Below are 16,323 nucleotides of genomic sequence, written 5' to 3'. Positions count from 1 at the left end.
AAAACAATTTTAAGCTGAGTGTGTTGGTGTAGGCCTGTAATCTTAGTACTTGGGAGGCTGAGACAGGAGGATCATAGGTTTGAGCAACTTAGGAAGGCTCTCAGCAAAAAAAATTAAATAGGGCTAGTGGTATAGCTCAGAAGGAGACTGCCTCTGGGTTTAATCCCTAGTACCACATAATAATAATAATGATGATGATAATAATAATAACAATAATAATAATAAATTTTAAAATGAAAAGACCATTGCACACGTGAAGAATACTGCAAAATATAAACCAGGAGAAAGTAACCACAAAGAGAAATTATAAAATCATAGTTCAGCGGGCTGAGACCCTATAGGATGTAAAACTTCTGTCTTTTGAACTTTTAGTACAAAGCATTTTGCTCCAAGTGAATTATTTGGGAGTTATCTGGGGATTCTGGCTAAATATGGAAGACAGCGTGCATGTATCTTAACCCACTCTCTCAAAATGCCAATAAGATGACAGCAAAGAAAAAAGAACAAGTATAAATACACAAAAGCAAAGAGAAGAGACAGGAAAGCATCCTGGGGAGACGGCAGGTGGGTGGAGGAAGAGGGCGTCACCGTGCAGAGCTGAGCTAGCGCCGTGGTGGGGACAGAGAGGATGGAGGTCTCACCCTGCGAGCCCCGGGGCCCTGGAGATGCAGAAGTGCCTCAAATAGCAGGAAGAAGGGAGCATGTGGGGGCAGAGAGTGTGCTCACTTACTGCTCTTTCCATAATAGCGAGAAGTTAGCAACGTGTGCTTGGGAGTTGCCGAATCAAGAAAGGGCGAAAGCATCCTGCCCCACAGAAAGGAGATGCACACAGGAAAGTTATTATCAAGTGCCGTCAGATGAGGGATGAAACAGAGGGGAAAGGGAATTGGCAAACGGAAGTAAGAGACATTGTTTAAAGAAATAGTGTTCCAGAGGGGCAATGTATTGCGTTAATAATTATTAATTATGCTTATAAATTTATAGTGATAAATGTATACTTTATACTTTCAAAGCTAACTGCGGGCACGAAATTATAAACTCTTCTAAATATTAGAAGAGTTGCACACACACAAAATAAAGCCAATAAAACACATCAGGTGATGAAATATTTTAAAGGCTGTTAAATGCATAGCAAAGTAATATAAGCAGATCTTTAATGCTGCTAAATATAAATGGATCTGACTTACCTACTTAAAAATTTCATATTGCAAGCTGGGCTTGGTGGTGCATGCCTGTAGTCCCAGTACTTGAGAGACTGAAATAGGATCTTGGGTTTGAGGACAGCCTCAGCAAGTAGTAAGACTCTCATCAACCTACTGAGACCCTGTTTCAAAATAAAAAATAATATAGGGCTGGGGATGTGGCTCAGAGGCAGAATGCCCCTGGGTTCAGTCTCTAAGAGTGTAAGTGCTACACACACATGCACATGCACGTACACACACACACACACACACACACACACACACACACACACTCATATTGCATTACAATCAATGTCCAAAAAGAGGTAGTCTTCCAGTGATGTAGAAAGGCTGAAATTAAAGAATGGGCAAAAATATAAGCAAAGGCAGAAAAAAAGCAGAAGTCATGATCTTAGTATCAGAGAAAGTGAAATTTTAATCCAAGAAGCATTAAGCAGTTCAAAAATGATACAATGTAAATGCTAAATAATCCACAACAGCAGTTCGTATCTTTATAACAACGTGGCAACAATATTTGTAAATAAAAATTACAAGAGCATAAGGGTAAATAGACGAAAATATGGTCGATTATTAGAATAAGAGAGTTTAGTTAATTTTTTTTAGCCTAGAACAGATCAAGTATATAAAAATGCATGAAGCTAGAAATGGCTTCAGTCATATAAATATGTCTAATATATTAAAAACCATATTTCCTAAAAATAGAGAAAGCATCTTCTTTGCAAAAGACCATAACAACTGACAAAGACCTCAATTAGTTCCAATAAATAGCAATAAAAAGGAAAACATTTTTTTCATCACACTGTGATAAAATTTGAACATAATAGTAAAATCAGAAACATATTTCACTTGGTAACTTTATTTTTTTTTTTAGTACTGGGAGTGGAACCCAGAGGCTTCTACCTCTGGGCTATACTCCCAGACCTATTTTATATTTTATTTGGAAACAGGGTCTCACTAAGTTGCTGAGAGCCTCACTAAGTAGCTGAGGCTGGCTTCGAACCTGCGTAATCCTCCTGTCTCACCCTCCCAAGCGCAGGGATTACAAGTATGCACCACCATGCCCGGCCACTTTGTAAGTTTTAAAAAGTCTCTTAAAAGAACTCTTATAGAAAACACAACTACAAGCCAGTGTGGTGGTACACACTTGTAATCCCAGCATTCGGGAGGCTGAGACAGAAGGATCGCAGTTCACAGCCAGCCTCAGCTACTTAGTGAGGCCCTTTGCAACCCAGTGAGACCCTATCTCAAAAAAAGATTAAAAAATAGAGCTGGTGGTGGAGCTCGGAGGTTGAATGCCCCCGGGTTCCATACCCAGACCCTGAAAAAAAAAAAAAAAAGAGGGCTTGGGGTATAGTTCAGATGTAGAATGCCCCTGGGTTCCATCTCCAGTGCCATAAAAAAAAACTTAGCATAGTATGTTTAATCAGTAAAGAGTGAAAAAAATTAAGTACCTAACATAAAACTATAAAAAGAACAAAACAAACGAAAGGAAAAAGTAAATTGGGGCCCAACCTGGTGGCACACACCTATAATCCCAGTACTTGAGAGGCCGAGACAGGAGGATCACAGGTTTGAGGACAGTCTCAGCAAGTAGTGAAATTCTCATCAACCTAGCAAGGCCCTGTTTCAAAATAAAAATAAAATAGGGCTGGGGGTGTAGCTTGGGGGTAGAGTGCCCGGGTTCAATCCCTAGTACCACAAAAATAAAAATAAATTGAATAGCAAAACATTGAACAAATAAATCCAAAAGCTGTTATTAAAAAATATGCCCAAAGCCTTTATACTGAAAAAAGGATGAAATATTATTGAGAGAAATTTTAAAATACTTAAATAAATTGAAGGATATCTCAGGTTACTGGATTAGGAGGCTCACTGCTGTTGAAATGTGAGTGCTATCCAAATTAATCTATAGGTTCAGTGAGGTACAAATTAAAATCCCAGCAGTAACTGTTTTGTAGAAATTGGCTGGAATAGATTTCACTTGCATGAATGTGGCAAAAATTATTTAATGACTTCCCTATTGAGAGACGGCCATGTTTATTCTAATCAACAGAATGCTTATATTTTGCCACCTCAATTAATTCTTTGGTGGATGACTAACACACGTGTCTTTGTGCTCATAATGGAGGTAAATTTGAAGGGTGAGTTTCTGGAGTAAGGTTGCTTGGCCCAAGGAGTGTGTTCACTTTTAATCTTTGAGATATTGCCAAATTGTCTTCTGAAAGGGGTGTCAGTTTCCACTCCCGGTCATTTTACATCCGTTCTATATCAGATTTAACATTCAGTGAATGGAAGACACGATTCCCTTTACAGATACACTTTGAAAAAATGTAAGATCTAAACATCTTCCATGTGCTTGTAGACCTGAAACTTCATGTGACAGGTGGCGCCGGACGTCCTTGGCCTTGTGAAAATCATCTGACCAGATTTCACTTCTTAAATGCAAACTGATAACAACCGTTAGTTGTTTGCCATGTTGCTTGGAGCCCAGAGGAAGAGAATCAATATCCTCAGGATAGACTGGGGCTCCGTCAATCATGCTGTGTATCTTTTTAGGAAAGAAATAAATAAATGATAGCCGGGGGGAGACTCAGAAGCCAACCCCAGCCCTGTGTTCTTGATACAATCTGGTGCACACAAGTGGTTCCCATCCCTTATCTTCCTTCCCTTCCTCCCTCCCTCTCTCTCTCTTTCTGAACCTTTAGCTTCGCTCGGTTACCCACTGATAATCCTACCTCCTGCCTGCTCACCTATCTGTCTGTTTCTGGGAAGATATAAATATGTATTCTGTTTTTAATTCCTTCTTGTGCTTACAAAGAAACTGGAGAACCGCTAAGGCCCAAATTGGGGAGAATGTGCCAGCTTAGGCTCCAGGAGGAGACAGAAGATGTAGAGGGGCCCAAAGTGTTATCAGTGAGGTGAGCGTATGGGGATTTTCCCATCATCCTCCAGCCCTGGATCATTGGAGAGGCTTTCTGATGGCCCCGACCACACAGAGACTCTGGAAAAACAGTTAAAAAATTATAGCAGCTTGGTGTAGGGAACATTCAGCACGAATCTGCCTGTTGCAAGACAAATGGAGAAGAGATGTGGATGACCTTGCAAAGGCAGATAAAAATATGTAAGAAAAGCCGGGTGTGGTGGCACACTCTTGTAATCCCCAGGCTTGGAAGGCGGAAACAAGATCTCGGGTTGACGGCCAGCCTCGCCTACTTAGTGAGGCCCTCCACAACTTAGTGAGACCTTGTTTCAAAATAAAGGATAAAAAAAGTAGGGCTGGGGGTGTAGCTCAGAGGTAGAATGCCCCTGAGTTCCATCCCAGTACTGCAAGAAAAAAAAAAAAGGTAAGAGAATACAAAGCGTGACAATGAATAGCGATCATCGAATCTTGTCAGACCAACCATCACTTGGACCCATTTCCTCATTTATTATTCGTTAATGTTTTTGTCAAATGGATGTAGAGCTCCCAAAACTTTCATAATATTTTTCAATGAAGCCATCATCCTCACTTTTTAACCAATGGACTATCTCTAGTACAAGCACAAAATCCGGCTTTATGGTGCCAGATTGTCAGATCTGATGTAAAAGGTTGGGAAGGGTCCAGGATTATGGGATCATCTTCCATCTTCTTATCAAAAACAGGCACAACTGTACTCTTGCTGATAAGATATGAGACCAGCTTCGAAATCAATTACAAATACGGTGTAAAGGAAAGGCAGCCAGGATAATGATCAGTAGAATTCCTTTATTAGAGAATATTATATTCTTTGTAATGTGACTGGCATTCAGAATCAATAACAGCGACAGATGCAAACAAAGGCACATTTTACTTCATTGTGAAACAGAGCTGTGACTAAGTCAGTGTCAGCATATGTACGCCATGTATGTCAGAGAAAAGTGTCTAATGACTTTTTTCCTACTCGTCATGAAGCTAGTTTTTATTTATTTATTTATTTGGGAAGATGAGACCGGAGATTGCAGGTTCAAGGCCAGCCTCAGCAACTTAGCAAGACCCTCAACAACTGGGCGAGATCCTTTCAAAATAAAAAAATAAAATAGGGCTGGGGTGTAGCTCAGAGATAGAAAAAAAGAAGGAAGGAAGGAAGGAAGGAAGGAAGGAAGGAAGGAAGGAAGGAAGGAAGGAAGGGAATATAGTACCACAAGTGTATGGTACTGGGGATTGAACTCAGGGGCATTTAACTCTGACTAACTCCATAGATAGATAGATAGATAGATAGATAGATAGATAGATAGATAGACAGACAGACAGACTCCGGCCCTTGTTGTTTATTTTAAAACAGGGTCTTGAACGGGCATGGTGACGCACGCTTGTAATCCCCGCACTTGGGAGGCAGAGACAGGAGGATGGCATAGGTTTGAAGTCAGCCACGCTGGTTTAAGAGACCCTGTTTCCAAAAATAAAAATAGGTCTGGGAGTGTAGCCCGGAAGTAGAAGGGCTTCCAGGAACCCCAGTACCACTATTAATTAATTAATTAATTAATTAAAATAAAACAAAACAAAACAGGGTCTTGATAAGTTGCTGAGGACTCATTAAGTTACTGAGGCTGTCCTTGAACCTGTGATCCTCCTGTCTCAGCCTCCCCAGTACTGGGATTACATGTGTGCACCACTGTGCCTAGCCATTAAACTAATTTTAAAAGAAGAGATTTTCTTTCTTAAGAAAATAGTTGTTTTAGACTATGAAACAAACTTAAAAATATGTTAGCTTATACCCCAGATCTGTAGCAGAATTATTCGCAATGGCCAATAGGCAAAAATAACCCAACTGTTCATCAATAGGTAAACGGATAAACAAAATGTAATTAATATGTGCAGAAACCATGGAATATTATTTGGTCTTTAAAAATAATGAGATTCTGATATATGTCACAGCATAAATGAACCCTGAAAAAAAAAAACATGCTGAGTCAAGCCACATACAAGAGAACAAAAACATGATCCTGCTTAGTTAAGGAGGTAGTGTGGGCAAATTTATGGGGACCGAAAGTAGAGGAGAGGGTTCCAAGAAGCAGGAAATGGTGAGTTAGTGTTTAATCGGTACGTTTCTTTTGAGCTGGTGAAAAAGTTCTGGAGGTGGGTGGCAGCAAATCTGCAATGTTGTAAAAACACTCAATGCCACTGAACTGTATACCTCAAAATGGCTGAAGTTGTCAATATTTTTTCTTTCCTTTTTTTTTTCAGTACTGGGGATTGAACCCAGGGACATCCTGCCTCTGAACTATACCCTCATCTCTATTTTCATTTGCTATTTTATTTTATTTTTCAGTACTGGGGATGGAACATTCTACTTCCGAGCTACACCCCCAGCCCTATTTTTTATTCTTTATTTTGAAGCAGGGTCTCACTAAGTTGCAGAGGGCCTCACTAAGTAGCTGAGGCTGTCCATGAACCGCGATCCTCCTGTCTCAGCCGCCCAAATGCTGGGATTACGGGCGTGCGCCACTGCACCCAGCTTAAGATTTCTTAAACAGAACAGCAGTGCCAAGGCTTCCATAGCTGACTTTGACTTTCTCCCTGTAACCAGTGACTTTCCTCATCTCACTGGAGAAAACACCTAGGGAAACACACGTTGGGGGTTTTCAAAATCACACTCAAAAGCTGCAAATGGGCGCCAAGAAATAGCATCCAGAACCCAATGCCGGCAGAGCCTTCGGTTTTCTCCCGAGCGGAGCCGTCCGCCTGCAGGCCTCAGCTGAGAAACGCTGAACACAGTCTTTAGTGGGGGCTCTCTCTGTAATTTCCGGATCTATGTTTGATCTGAAAAGCCTGAAATATCCATCCATCAATGCTTCCCAACAACCTATAATTCTGAGTTAAGATTTTCTCATTTAGCAAACATGAAGAGCAGAAGGGGAAACCAATAAGATATGGTTGAGGCTGACAGCTCAGGGGCTCTGCAGACAGATACAGATTTCTTTCTTTCTTCCTTTCTTTCCTTACTTTTTTTTAAAATTTTTTGTGGCACTAGAGATTGAAAACAGGGGCATTCTACCTCTGATATGCATCCCCAGTCATATTTTCTTTTTAAATTTTGAAACAGGGTCTCACTAAGTTGTACAGGGCCTCACTAAGTTGGTGAGGCTGGCCTTGAACCTGTGATCCTCCTGTCTCCGCCTCCCAATTATTGAGATTACAAGTGTGTACCACCATGTCCGGCTCAGATGCAGAGTTCTTCATGAATGGCTGCAAACACTATCTTGTCTCTCATAGATAGGAAAAGGCAGGACTGTTATTCACATAATTAAATTTGATTTTTACTTTTATTTAAGATATGCATGTTCACAGTTTTGAAGGTTATGCCAAGCTGGGCATGATGGCACACGTTTGTAATCCCAGCATTCGGGAGGCTGAGACAGGAGGATCATGGTTTGAGGACAGCTTTAGCTATTTAGTGAGGCCCTTTTTAACTCAGTTAGACCCTGTTTCAAAATAAAGAATGAAGGGATTACAAGCATGCACCACCACACGCGGCAGAAATCCCATAATCTTTGAATCTTCAACCCTTAATGACCTGTTTTGCCCTCAAAAAAAATTGGAGCTCTTCTCCTTGAATTCAATGTTCCAGAACCTTGTGATGTCATTATGCCTTGATCTGACCTTTTCAACTGCATTTTCCTGAATGTTTGTGGATGTTTTTAATACATAGATCCTTCTGTTGGGGGAAATTTCCTTGAGTTATTTTTTGAGACTTTTCTCCAATTTTTTATTCTTTTTCTAGACCTCCTATTAGTCAGATATCACACTTTCTTGTCTGATTCTCTAATTTCCACACTTTCTCACGTTACCCATTTCTGCTTTATGTTCCACTTTCTGTGAGATTTCCTGCTGTTGGATATTTTTTTCTAGATTAGAAACTATGCGTTCATTTTTGGAATGATCATCTTCTAAGAGCGAGATTCTGTTCTCCATGTGTTCTAATCGGTTGTTTGTGCTTTGAATTGAGGCCTTTACTTCATTAATTGCATCCTTTATCTCTTTTTGGCTCTCTCTGAGTTCTTTTCGAAGCACCTCTATTATTTCTACAGTTATTTTCCTGATTTGATCTTCTAGAAATCTCTGAATTTCTGTTTTATCAGGTTCTGATGTTGTGGAGTTGTGGGCATTCATTGCTCCAGTGTTATTCCTCTTTCCCATGATTTCAGAAGTTTGTGCCTTCTCTGGGTTCTTCCCTTGGGTCACTATGACTTCACTTAAGGTGCTCTGGATCTTGAGTCTGTGGTATCTCAGACCCCACTACTCCTTTACTGGGTTGTATCACAGAGTCTCAGACCCAGGGAGTCGATAGAGGCTGCTTTAGACCATGGAGGGTGCCAGGTTGCCCGTTTTCCTATGGTGTGATATCTCTGCCACCGCCACTCCCCCACTGGGTCAAGTCCCAGGGAGCTGGGATTTCTCCTCTGTGGCCCGCAATTTGACTCACTGTTCTTGAGTTCGCAGATGTAGCTGTACTGGACTCGGTGAATTCGCTGCTGCTGCGGCCGCCAGTGGCAATATGGCGCTGCTGCCATGCCCTCAGCCATGAGGCTGGCGTATTTCTTCTTGGTTTTGAGTTCCACTCTGAGTCCCTGCAGCGTGTGCCGAGCTCAGCCACTGGGAGCTTTAGATGCTCCCTGCGCCGAAAGATCCCGCCTGGCTGTTCTGCAGCGGCTCACCTCGGCTTGCTGTAGCCGTCCGGTGAACTCGCCGCTGCTGCCGGCAGTATGGCGCTGCTGCCGCGTCCTCGGGCGTGAGGCCAGTGTATCTCCCCTGTGGCTCTGAGCTCTGTTCTCAGTCTGCTTTCTCTCTGGAGCCTGGTGATTTTTTTGTTTCTCTGGTGATGGTGTTTTCTGGCTATGAAAGGCGCTGATTTTGTGGTAATGGAGATTGGTTGTTAGAGGGGCTCTTAAGCCCCGCTTTTCTCGATCGTCATCTTCCCGGAAGTCCTCTGTTTCATTCTTGAGTGTTTCTTTGTAGCTTTCTATTCTTGTTTTAATAAGTGTTTATCTTACCTCTTAACTCTTTAAAAATATCAGTGATATTTCTCTGTCATCTATCTTTCTCCTCTCTATCTCTCTCTCTCCTTTTGGTCTCTGCATTGTCTCTTACATCTCCCCCCCACATTCGGTTCAGGTTTTGTTTGTATGTGTGAGTGTGTGTGTGTATGTGTAAGTGTGTGTGTATGTGAGTGTGTGGGTGTGTGTGTATGTGTGAGTGTGTGAAAGTGTGTGTGAGTGTGTGTATGTGAGTGAGTGTGTGAGTGTTTGTGTGAGCGTGGGAAAGTGTGAGTGTGTGTATGTGAGTGTGTGTTTGTGTGTGTGTGCGTGTGTGAAGTGTGTGAGTGTGCGTGTGTGAAGTGTGTGTGTTTGTGTGTATATGTGAGTGAGTGTGTGAGTGTGTGTATGTGTGTGCGAGTGTGAAGTGTGTGAGTGTGTGAGTGCGCGCACACATGTGTGTGAGAGTGTGTGCGTGTGTGCGTGTGTGTGTATGTGTGAGTATGAGTGCGTATGTGTATGTGTGTGAGTGTGAGTAAGTGTGAGTGTGTGCGTGTATATGAGTGAGTTGTACGTGTGTGTATTGAGTGAATGTGTGCGTGTGTGTGAGGTGTGTGAGTGTGTGAGTGTGTGAGGTGTGTATGTGAGTGAGTTGTGAGTGTGTGTGTGTGTGCATGTGTGAGTGTGTGTGAGTGAGTATGAGTGTATGAGTGAGTGTGTGTGAGTGTGTTGCATGTGAGTTTGTGAGTGTGTGCATTGTGTGCATGTGTGTGTGAGTGGGTGTGTATGTGAGTAGGTGTGTGAGTAGGTGTGTGAGTGTGTGTGTGAGTGTGTATGTGAGTGAGTGTGTGAGCGTGTGTGTGTGTGGTCCTTGTTGCTGCTGCTTTGGTGTTAGGAGTATCCCTCAGGTCCCGATGCTCCCTCGCTGGCTGTTCTTATTAAAGTGCAGCAGCTTCATCTTGAGCCATAAACCTGGCTGCCTTTTAGGACCAACATGAAGAAAGAAGGGTGTCTATTTTCAATATGCAATTGCGTGCATGTGTGTGCACGTGCACACACGCATGTGTTTCTGCTGCAGCTCACTCCCTCTTGTTCTGCCTCTGGAGCAGAGAGCACCATGCCTCAGTGAGTGGACGGTGCAAAGTGGGGTCTAGAAAGCCCACTCCGCGTGGGGACCCCGCAGTCCCCGCGGCCGGCCTCCTCGGAAGCCCCGGCTCAGGGCGGTGCGCAGTCGGAGGCTCCGCGCAGCCGGGCCGCGCCTGGCGCTCTGGCCGGCGTCCCGAGGTCCGCTCCGCTCACCCATCGCTCTTCTCTTTAGCTTCCAGGATTGTCGGTTCCCCGTGTGTGAAGTTTGTCCTGTAAGTTTATGCCTTTAAAAGAAATGCTTTACTATATCATTTTAGAAGGGTTTCAGGAAAGGTGGAGGTAAATACATATGTTCTATTTGGCATATTTAATCAAAGGTCTGTTTGTAAGTCCAGAATATATGTTTATAATTTAAAATTTTTAATATATCCAAAACTGTGTGAAATCTGTGTGCAGTTGGAATTTTTTTTTTTTTGTCGTTCTTTTTTGTGGTATTAGGGATGGAACCCAGAGGCATTCTACCTCTGAGCTACCCCAGCCCTATTTTTTTTTTTTTTTTTTTGCGGGTCTGGGGATGGACCCCAGAGGCATTTGACCTCTGAGCTACACCCCCTGCCCAATTTTTTATTCTTTATTTGGAAACAGGGTCTCACTGAGTTGCAGAGGGCCTCACTAAGTAGCTGAGGCTGTCCTCGAACCGCGATCCTCCTGTCTCGGCCTCCCAAATGCTGGGATTACAAGCGTGCGCCACCACACTTGGCAAACTCTTTGGGTCAGTGGCTCTCAAAGGGCGATTCCCGAGGCCAGTACATTTGCATCAGTTGGGGCTGTGTTAGAAATCCACGTTCCTGGGTCCCGCCCAGACCTGCTGGGTCACTCCCTCAGGACAGAGTCTAGACATCTGTTTGAGCAAGCCCTTCGGGAGGATCTAATATTTGCCAAGGTGTGGGAACCACGATCACAGGTCATAGGGAGATCTGGAACATTCCAGAAATATTCCTGCACTCCCAACCTCAGCTCCACATCCCTCTCTTCAGATCCAAACTCACCTTCCTCCCCCACAGCCCCGCACCTCCAGGAGGAACCCCTGAGCTCTCCCTGGAGCACAGCTAATGACCCTTCTGTCCTCCTCAGGTACGTCTTCACGGTCATTTACACGTTTGAAGCTTTGATTAAGATACTGGCGAGAGGATTTTGTCTAAATGAGTTCACATACCTGCGGGACCCTTGGAACTGGCTGGACTTCAGTGTCATTACCCTGGCGTGAGTACTTCCCCTCAGCTCCCTCACCTGGAACCCTAAGCCCTGGGGGCTCTCTCAAGGCTGGTCCGTACCCACAGGGACAAGTCAGACTTCATCTTCTGGTGGCGTGCATCTGTGACCCCAGCACTTGGGAGACTGAGACGGGAGGATCACAGGTTCTAGGCTAGACTCGACAACTTAACAAGGGCCCCCTCAGCAACTTAGCGAGACCCTGTTAAAAAAAATAAAATTAAGCTGGGCGTGGAGGCACACGCTTGTAATCCCAGCATTTGGGAGGCTGAAACTGGAGGATCGCAGTTGGAGGACAGCCTCAGCTATTTAGTGAGGCCCTCCGCAACTCAGTGGGACCCAGTTTCAAAATAAATAAAAAGTAGGGCAGGGGGTGTAGCTTGGAGGTTGAATGCCCCTGGGTTCCATCCCCAGACCTGCAAAATAATAATAATAATATAAATAAAATAAACAGGGATAAGGGTATAGCTCAGAGGTAGAATGCTTCTGAATTCAGACCAAAAGAAAGGAGGGAGAGAGGGAGGGAGAGAGAAGGACCTCTGAGCTAATAACTGGCCAAAACGGAGGAGACAGAATTTACCCCAGCCATGTGAGGTACCTCCCCAGCAGGGAGGCCTGTATCTCCCTGAGGAGCCATGTCTGAGGATCTGGGTTGGCCAAGGCTGTGTGTTTGGGCGTCTACCCGTCTGTGTGGTACCCAGAGCCTCTAGGTGGGCGTGCAGCTGCTGAAATGGTGTCTTCGGAGGCGGCCGTGATGAGGACTCAGTTATGCGCACCTGGGGGGCAGTGCCTCCGGACTCTCTGTGTCTGTCCTGGCCCCCATCATCCCTGTGTGCTGTGTGCAGGCCTGGCCACCTCTGCTTGCAGAAGCGCTGACTGACGTCTGGTCCCACAGGTATGTCGGGACAGCGATCGATCTCCGAGGCATCTCGGGCCTGCGGACGTTCCGGGTGCTCAGAGCGCTGAAGACAGTATCCGTGATTCCGGGTGAGCCACTGCTGTTCACACAGTAAATGTTAGCCTCTGCAGCCTGACCATTGATCTTCTTCAGTTTCACAAAAGCACCGTGAAATTCCAGGATAAGGACGACTGTCCTGACTTAGGGACTAAGAAACGTAGGCCTCGAGCATAGAAAACTTGAGCCCACGGCCTCACCACTAGTGAGACCTGGGGGCCGGCTGTTCTGTAGGGTCAAAGCAAGATTCCCAGTTAGGTGTTTTTGTTTTGGTGGCACTAGGGGTGGAACTCAGGGACTTTCTACCTCCGAGCTATACTCCCAGACCTATTTTATATTTTATTTGGAAACAGGGTCTCACTAAGTTGCTGAGAGCCTCACTACGTAGCTTCGAACCTGTGCGATCCTCCTGCCTCAGCCTCCCAAGCGCGGGGATTACAAGCGTGCGCCACCACGCCCGGCTCCCAGTTAGATTTTCAAGTAGACCTTAAACTCAAATTGTAAACTCCAAATGGAGAGGAAGAGACAAAGTAGGCTGGAGTTCAGTCTGAGCCTCGGCTCCGTCACTGGACCTGCAGAAGAGAAAGAAGTTAGGATTCTTGATTACAGGAAGCCCAGAAATAAGAGTGGTCCCCGAGCTCATCTTACTGAGCATCCACGATCACTGTTGTCACCTGTAGCCCAGTGGTGATGCCTTATCCCCCGCTGGTTTAGGGGAGGGGCAGTGAGGCCAAAATGAACTCCCTGTGCCCTGAAAAATAGTCTCATCTCTCTCCTGAGAATGCCCACCCCTTAGCAGGGAAATGGAAATGCTGACTGCAGAGTGAAAGCCCCTTTTTAAGAATTGAATGGCTGGTATCAGGAATTTATTAGCCTTAAGATGATTTTTAAAAGATGCATTGCCTGGCTGGACATGGTAGTGCATGCTTGTAATACCAATACCTAGGAGGCTGAGACAGCAGGATCGTGGGTTCCAGGACAGCCTCAGCAAGTAGCGAGATTCTCAGCAACATAGAGAGACCCTGTTTCAAAATAAAATAATAATGACAAGGCTAGAGGTGTAGCTCAGAGGTAGAATGCCCTGGGATCAGTCCCCAGTAACCCCACACACACAAAAAAAAGAAAAAAAGGAGGAAAGAAGGAGGAGAGAGGGAGAAGGAGAAAGGAAGGGAGAGAGGGAGGGAGGGGGGAGGAAAGAAGGGAGGGAGGGAGGGAAGAAGAAAAAGAAAGGAAATCCATTGCCTGGATCTTCATCCTGAGGACAGTAGAGTCTGTGCTTGGTCCCATTTCGGGGCAATTGCAAGGTTGAGATGCGGAGCTAACCTTGGGACTGTCCTAGAGTCTGTGAGCCCTTCACCCCTGTGTGCAGAGGGTGGAGAGGAAGGCTAAGATGCCCGGTCACCTTCCCACAGGGCTGAAGGTCATCGTGGGGGCCCTCATCCACTCGGTGAGGAAGCTGGCCGACGTGACCATCCTCACCGTCTTCTGCCTGAGTGTCTTTGCCCTGGTGGGCCTACAGCTCTTCAAGGGCAACCTCAAGAACAAATGTGTCATGAATCTCATCATCCTGGACAACAGCACTTACAACTCATCACAAATAACAGGCACTTATAATTCATCGCAAATAACAGGTGAGTGGAACTTCTGCCGTGGAGCCCAAGGTCTGGTTGGGGCCTTGGGACCAGGTGGACATAGAGACAAGGGGGTGAGTTCATGAGTTTTGATGCCTCCTTCCCACTGAAGTGCCTCTCCAGGCTGGGTTTTCCTTTGGGGTCCCCATTTCTTGTCTCCCATTGTCCCTTCTACAAGGCAATGAGCTTTGGATCCAGAAGTGAGTCACCCTGGCTCTCCTGGGGGAGGCTCAGAGCCAAGTCCCTGGTTGGCTCTTCTCAGATGTGACCTTCCCCTTTTGCAAGGGCCCAGGGTGCCCACAGAGTGTGCGCACCCACAGAGCATGCACACCCAAGGGGGTTCAGCTCACTCAGGGAGAAGACTTGGAAAGCATCAGGTCTGCTGCGTGACCTGGCCTGAGGGTTCAGTGGCATCTGTGAAGCTCAGTTCCTCCTTTCTCTGGCAGATCGCTACATTAGAAAGCCAGGCACTACTGATTACTTACTGTGCGGCAATGGATCTGACGCAGGGTAAGTACCCAACACTGGCAGCCCCCGTGCCCGGCCATTCTTTCTCGGTTGTCCTCAGCATCTTCTGAGCAGAGGCTGTGTTACAAGTTGTGGGGAAGATGTAAAGTGAATGGGTCCTGGCCTTTTCCATCCTTGCATTAGTCATCAACATTCTCACAGATATAGTCCAAGCACTGACCATACAACTTAGAGGAAGGGTGATTGATTTGCTCACAGTTTGGGGAATTTTGAGTTCAGTCTTTGTGAGGCCGGGAACCAGTTACGGTCCAGAAGCAAAGAGAAAGGATACGGCTTCAATCCTCACATCATGGAGGCGGGAAGCAAAGAAAGAGAGTGAAGGGAAGAGGAACGATTTATAGTCCAAAGCTTGAATCCCAGAGACTCACCTTCTCCACCCACCACCCAGATAAATACATTATAATGGGTGCATCCACTGCTGAGATTATAACCAAGCCCGGCTCCCAGCATTGCCGCCCCGCTTCTGTGAGGGCTGGGGGACACCGCAAATTCAAGCCATTACACTTGTCCTCCTAGGGCAGGTCATTTCTCACATGGCATTTTATTTGCTCCTCCTGGATCAAGTAATCTGTTACATAGCAAAAGCTCACTCATACACCTTGTGAAAGATGATCCGAGATTTTTGTGACTTAAGACAGCAACCTTAGCCAGGTGTGGTGGCGCACGTTTGTAATCCCAGCATTCCAGAGGCTGAGACTGGAGGATCGCTGTTCATGGGCAGCCTCAGATACTTAGCAAGGCCCTTTGCAACTCAATGAGACCCTGTTTCAAAATAAAGAATAAAAGATAGGGCTGGGGATGTAGCTCAGAGGTAGAATGCCTCTGGGTTCAGTCCCCAGTACTGAAAAAAAAAAGCAACCTCTTTTTTTGTGTGTGTATGGTAATAGGGATTGAACCCAGGGGCATTCCACCTCCAAGCTATACCCCCAGACCTTTCTGTTTCTTATTTTGTAACAGGGTTTTACTAAGTAGCTGAGAATTTTGCTAGGTTGCTGAGGCTATCCTCAAACCTGCAATCCTCCTGTCTCAGCCTCCCAGGTACCAGAATTACAAGGCGTGTGCCACCACACCCAGCAGCAACCACCTTTCTTTGGCTTATGATTCTGTGAATCAGCGTTTTGAGCTGGGATCAGGTGCTCATTGGCTGGTATTGACTGGGATCATCCATGTGTCTGCAGATAGTGGAGAGATTAGGAGCGAGATGGCTGGTAGGGTGTCTCTCACACCCTGAGGACTGGCCTGGGCCTCTTCTCATGCAATGACAGCATTCCAAGAGAAACAGAAGAAGTGTGAGAGTCCTCTTAAAGTCTAGACTTAAAAGTCACAAGGTCGCTCTTTCTGTGTTCCACTACCAAAGCAAGTTCCCAGCCAGTATCCACCCAAGGGGTAGAGAAACAGACTTCAGCTCTCAGTGGAAAGAGATGCAAGGTCCTATTGCTAAGGGTGTGGGCACTGGAAGGGAAAGAGCTGTAGCCATTTTTTGCAAAAAAAAAAAGGGAAAAACTCATATTTATTAAGCACAAGTGTCAAACACTCCACACTTAATCATCACAGCTAACTCTGTCTTCTGGGTTTCATTATTCGTACATAACAGACAAAAAAAAAAACATGCATACATAACACTTTGCAATTTCAAATTCTTTCAGAGGTCAGACAC

General features: G+C 45.2%; 1 protein-coding gene across 1 annotated transcript in view; it reads left to right on the top strand.

The window, feature by feature from the left end:
- SCN10A (sodium voltage-gated channel alpha subunit 10) overlaps nucleotides 1-16,323 on the top strand; it is a gene marked incomplete at both ends in the record, with an annotated part of 91,047 nt that overhangs the window by 11,839 nt on the left and 62,885 nt on the right. Inside the window, 4 exons of the mRNA XM_080715868.1 lie at nucleotides 11,415-11,543; nucleotides 12,448-12,539; nucleotides 13,920-14,138; nucleotides 14,585-14,648. Of these exons, the coding sequence (XP_080571994.1) occupies nucleotides 11,415-11,543; nucleotides 12,448-12,539; nucleotides 13,920-14,138; nucleotides 14,585-14,648 (504 nt within the window). The remainder of the gene's footprint in view (nucleotides 1-11,414; nucleotides 11,544-12,447; nucleotides 12,540-13,919; nucleotides 14,139-14,584; nucleotides 14,649-16,323) is intronic.

Source organism: Muscardinus avellanarius, assembly GCF_963383645.1.
Source record: "Muscardinus avellanarius genome assembly, chromosome: 18".
NCBI classification, from domain to species: domain Eukaryota; kingdom Metazoa; phylum Chordata; class Mammalia; order Rodentia; family Gliridae; genus Muscardinus; species Muscardinus avellanarius.
The sequence above is the reverse complement of the archived record's forward strand: the minus strand, read 5'-3'. Positions and strand labels throughout refer to the sequence as shown.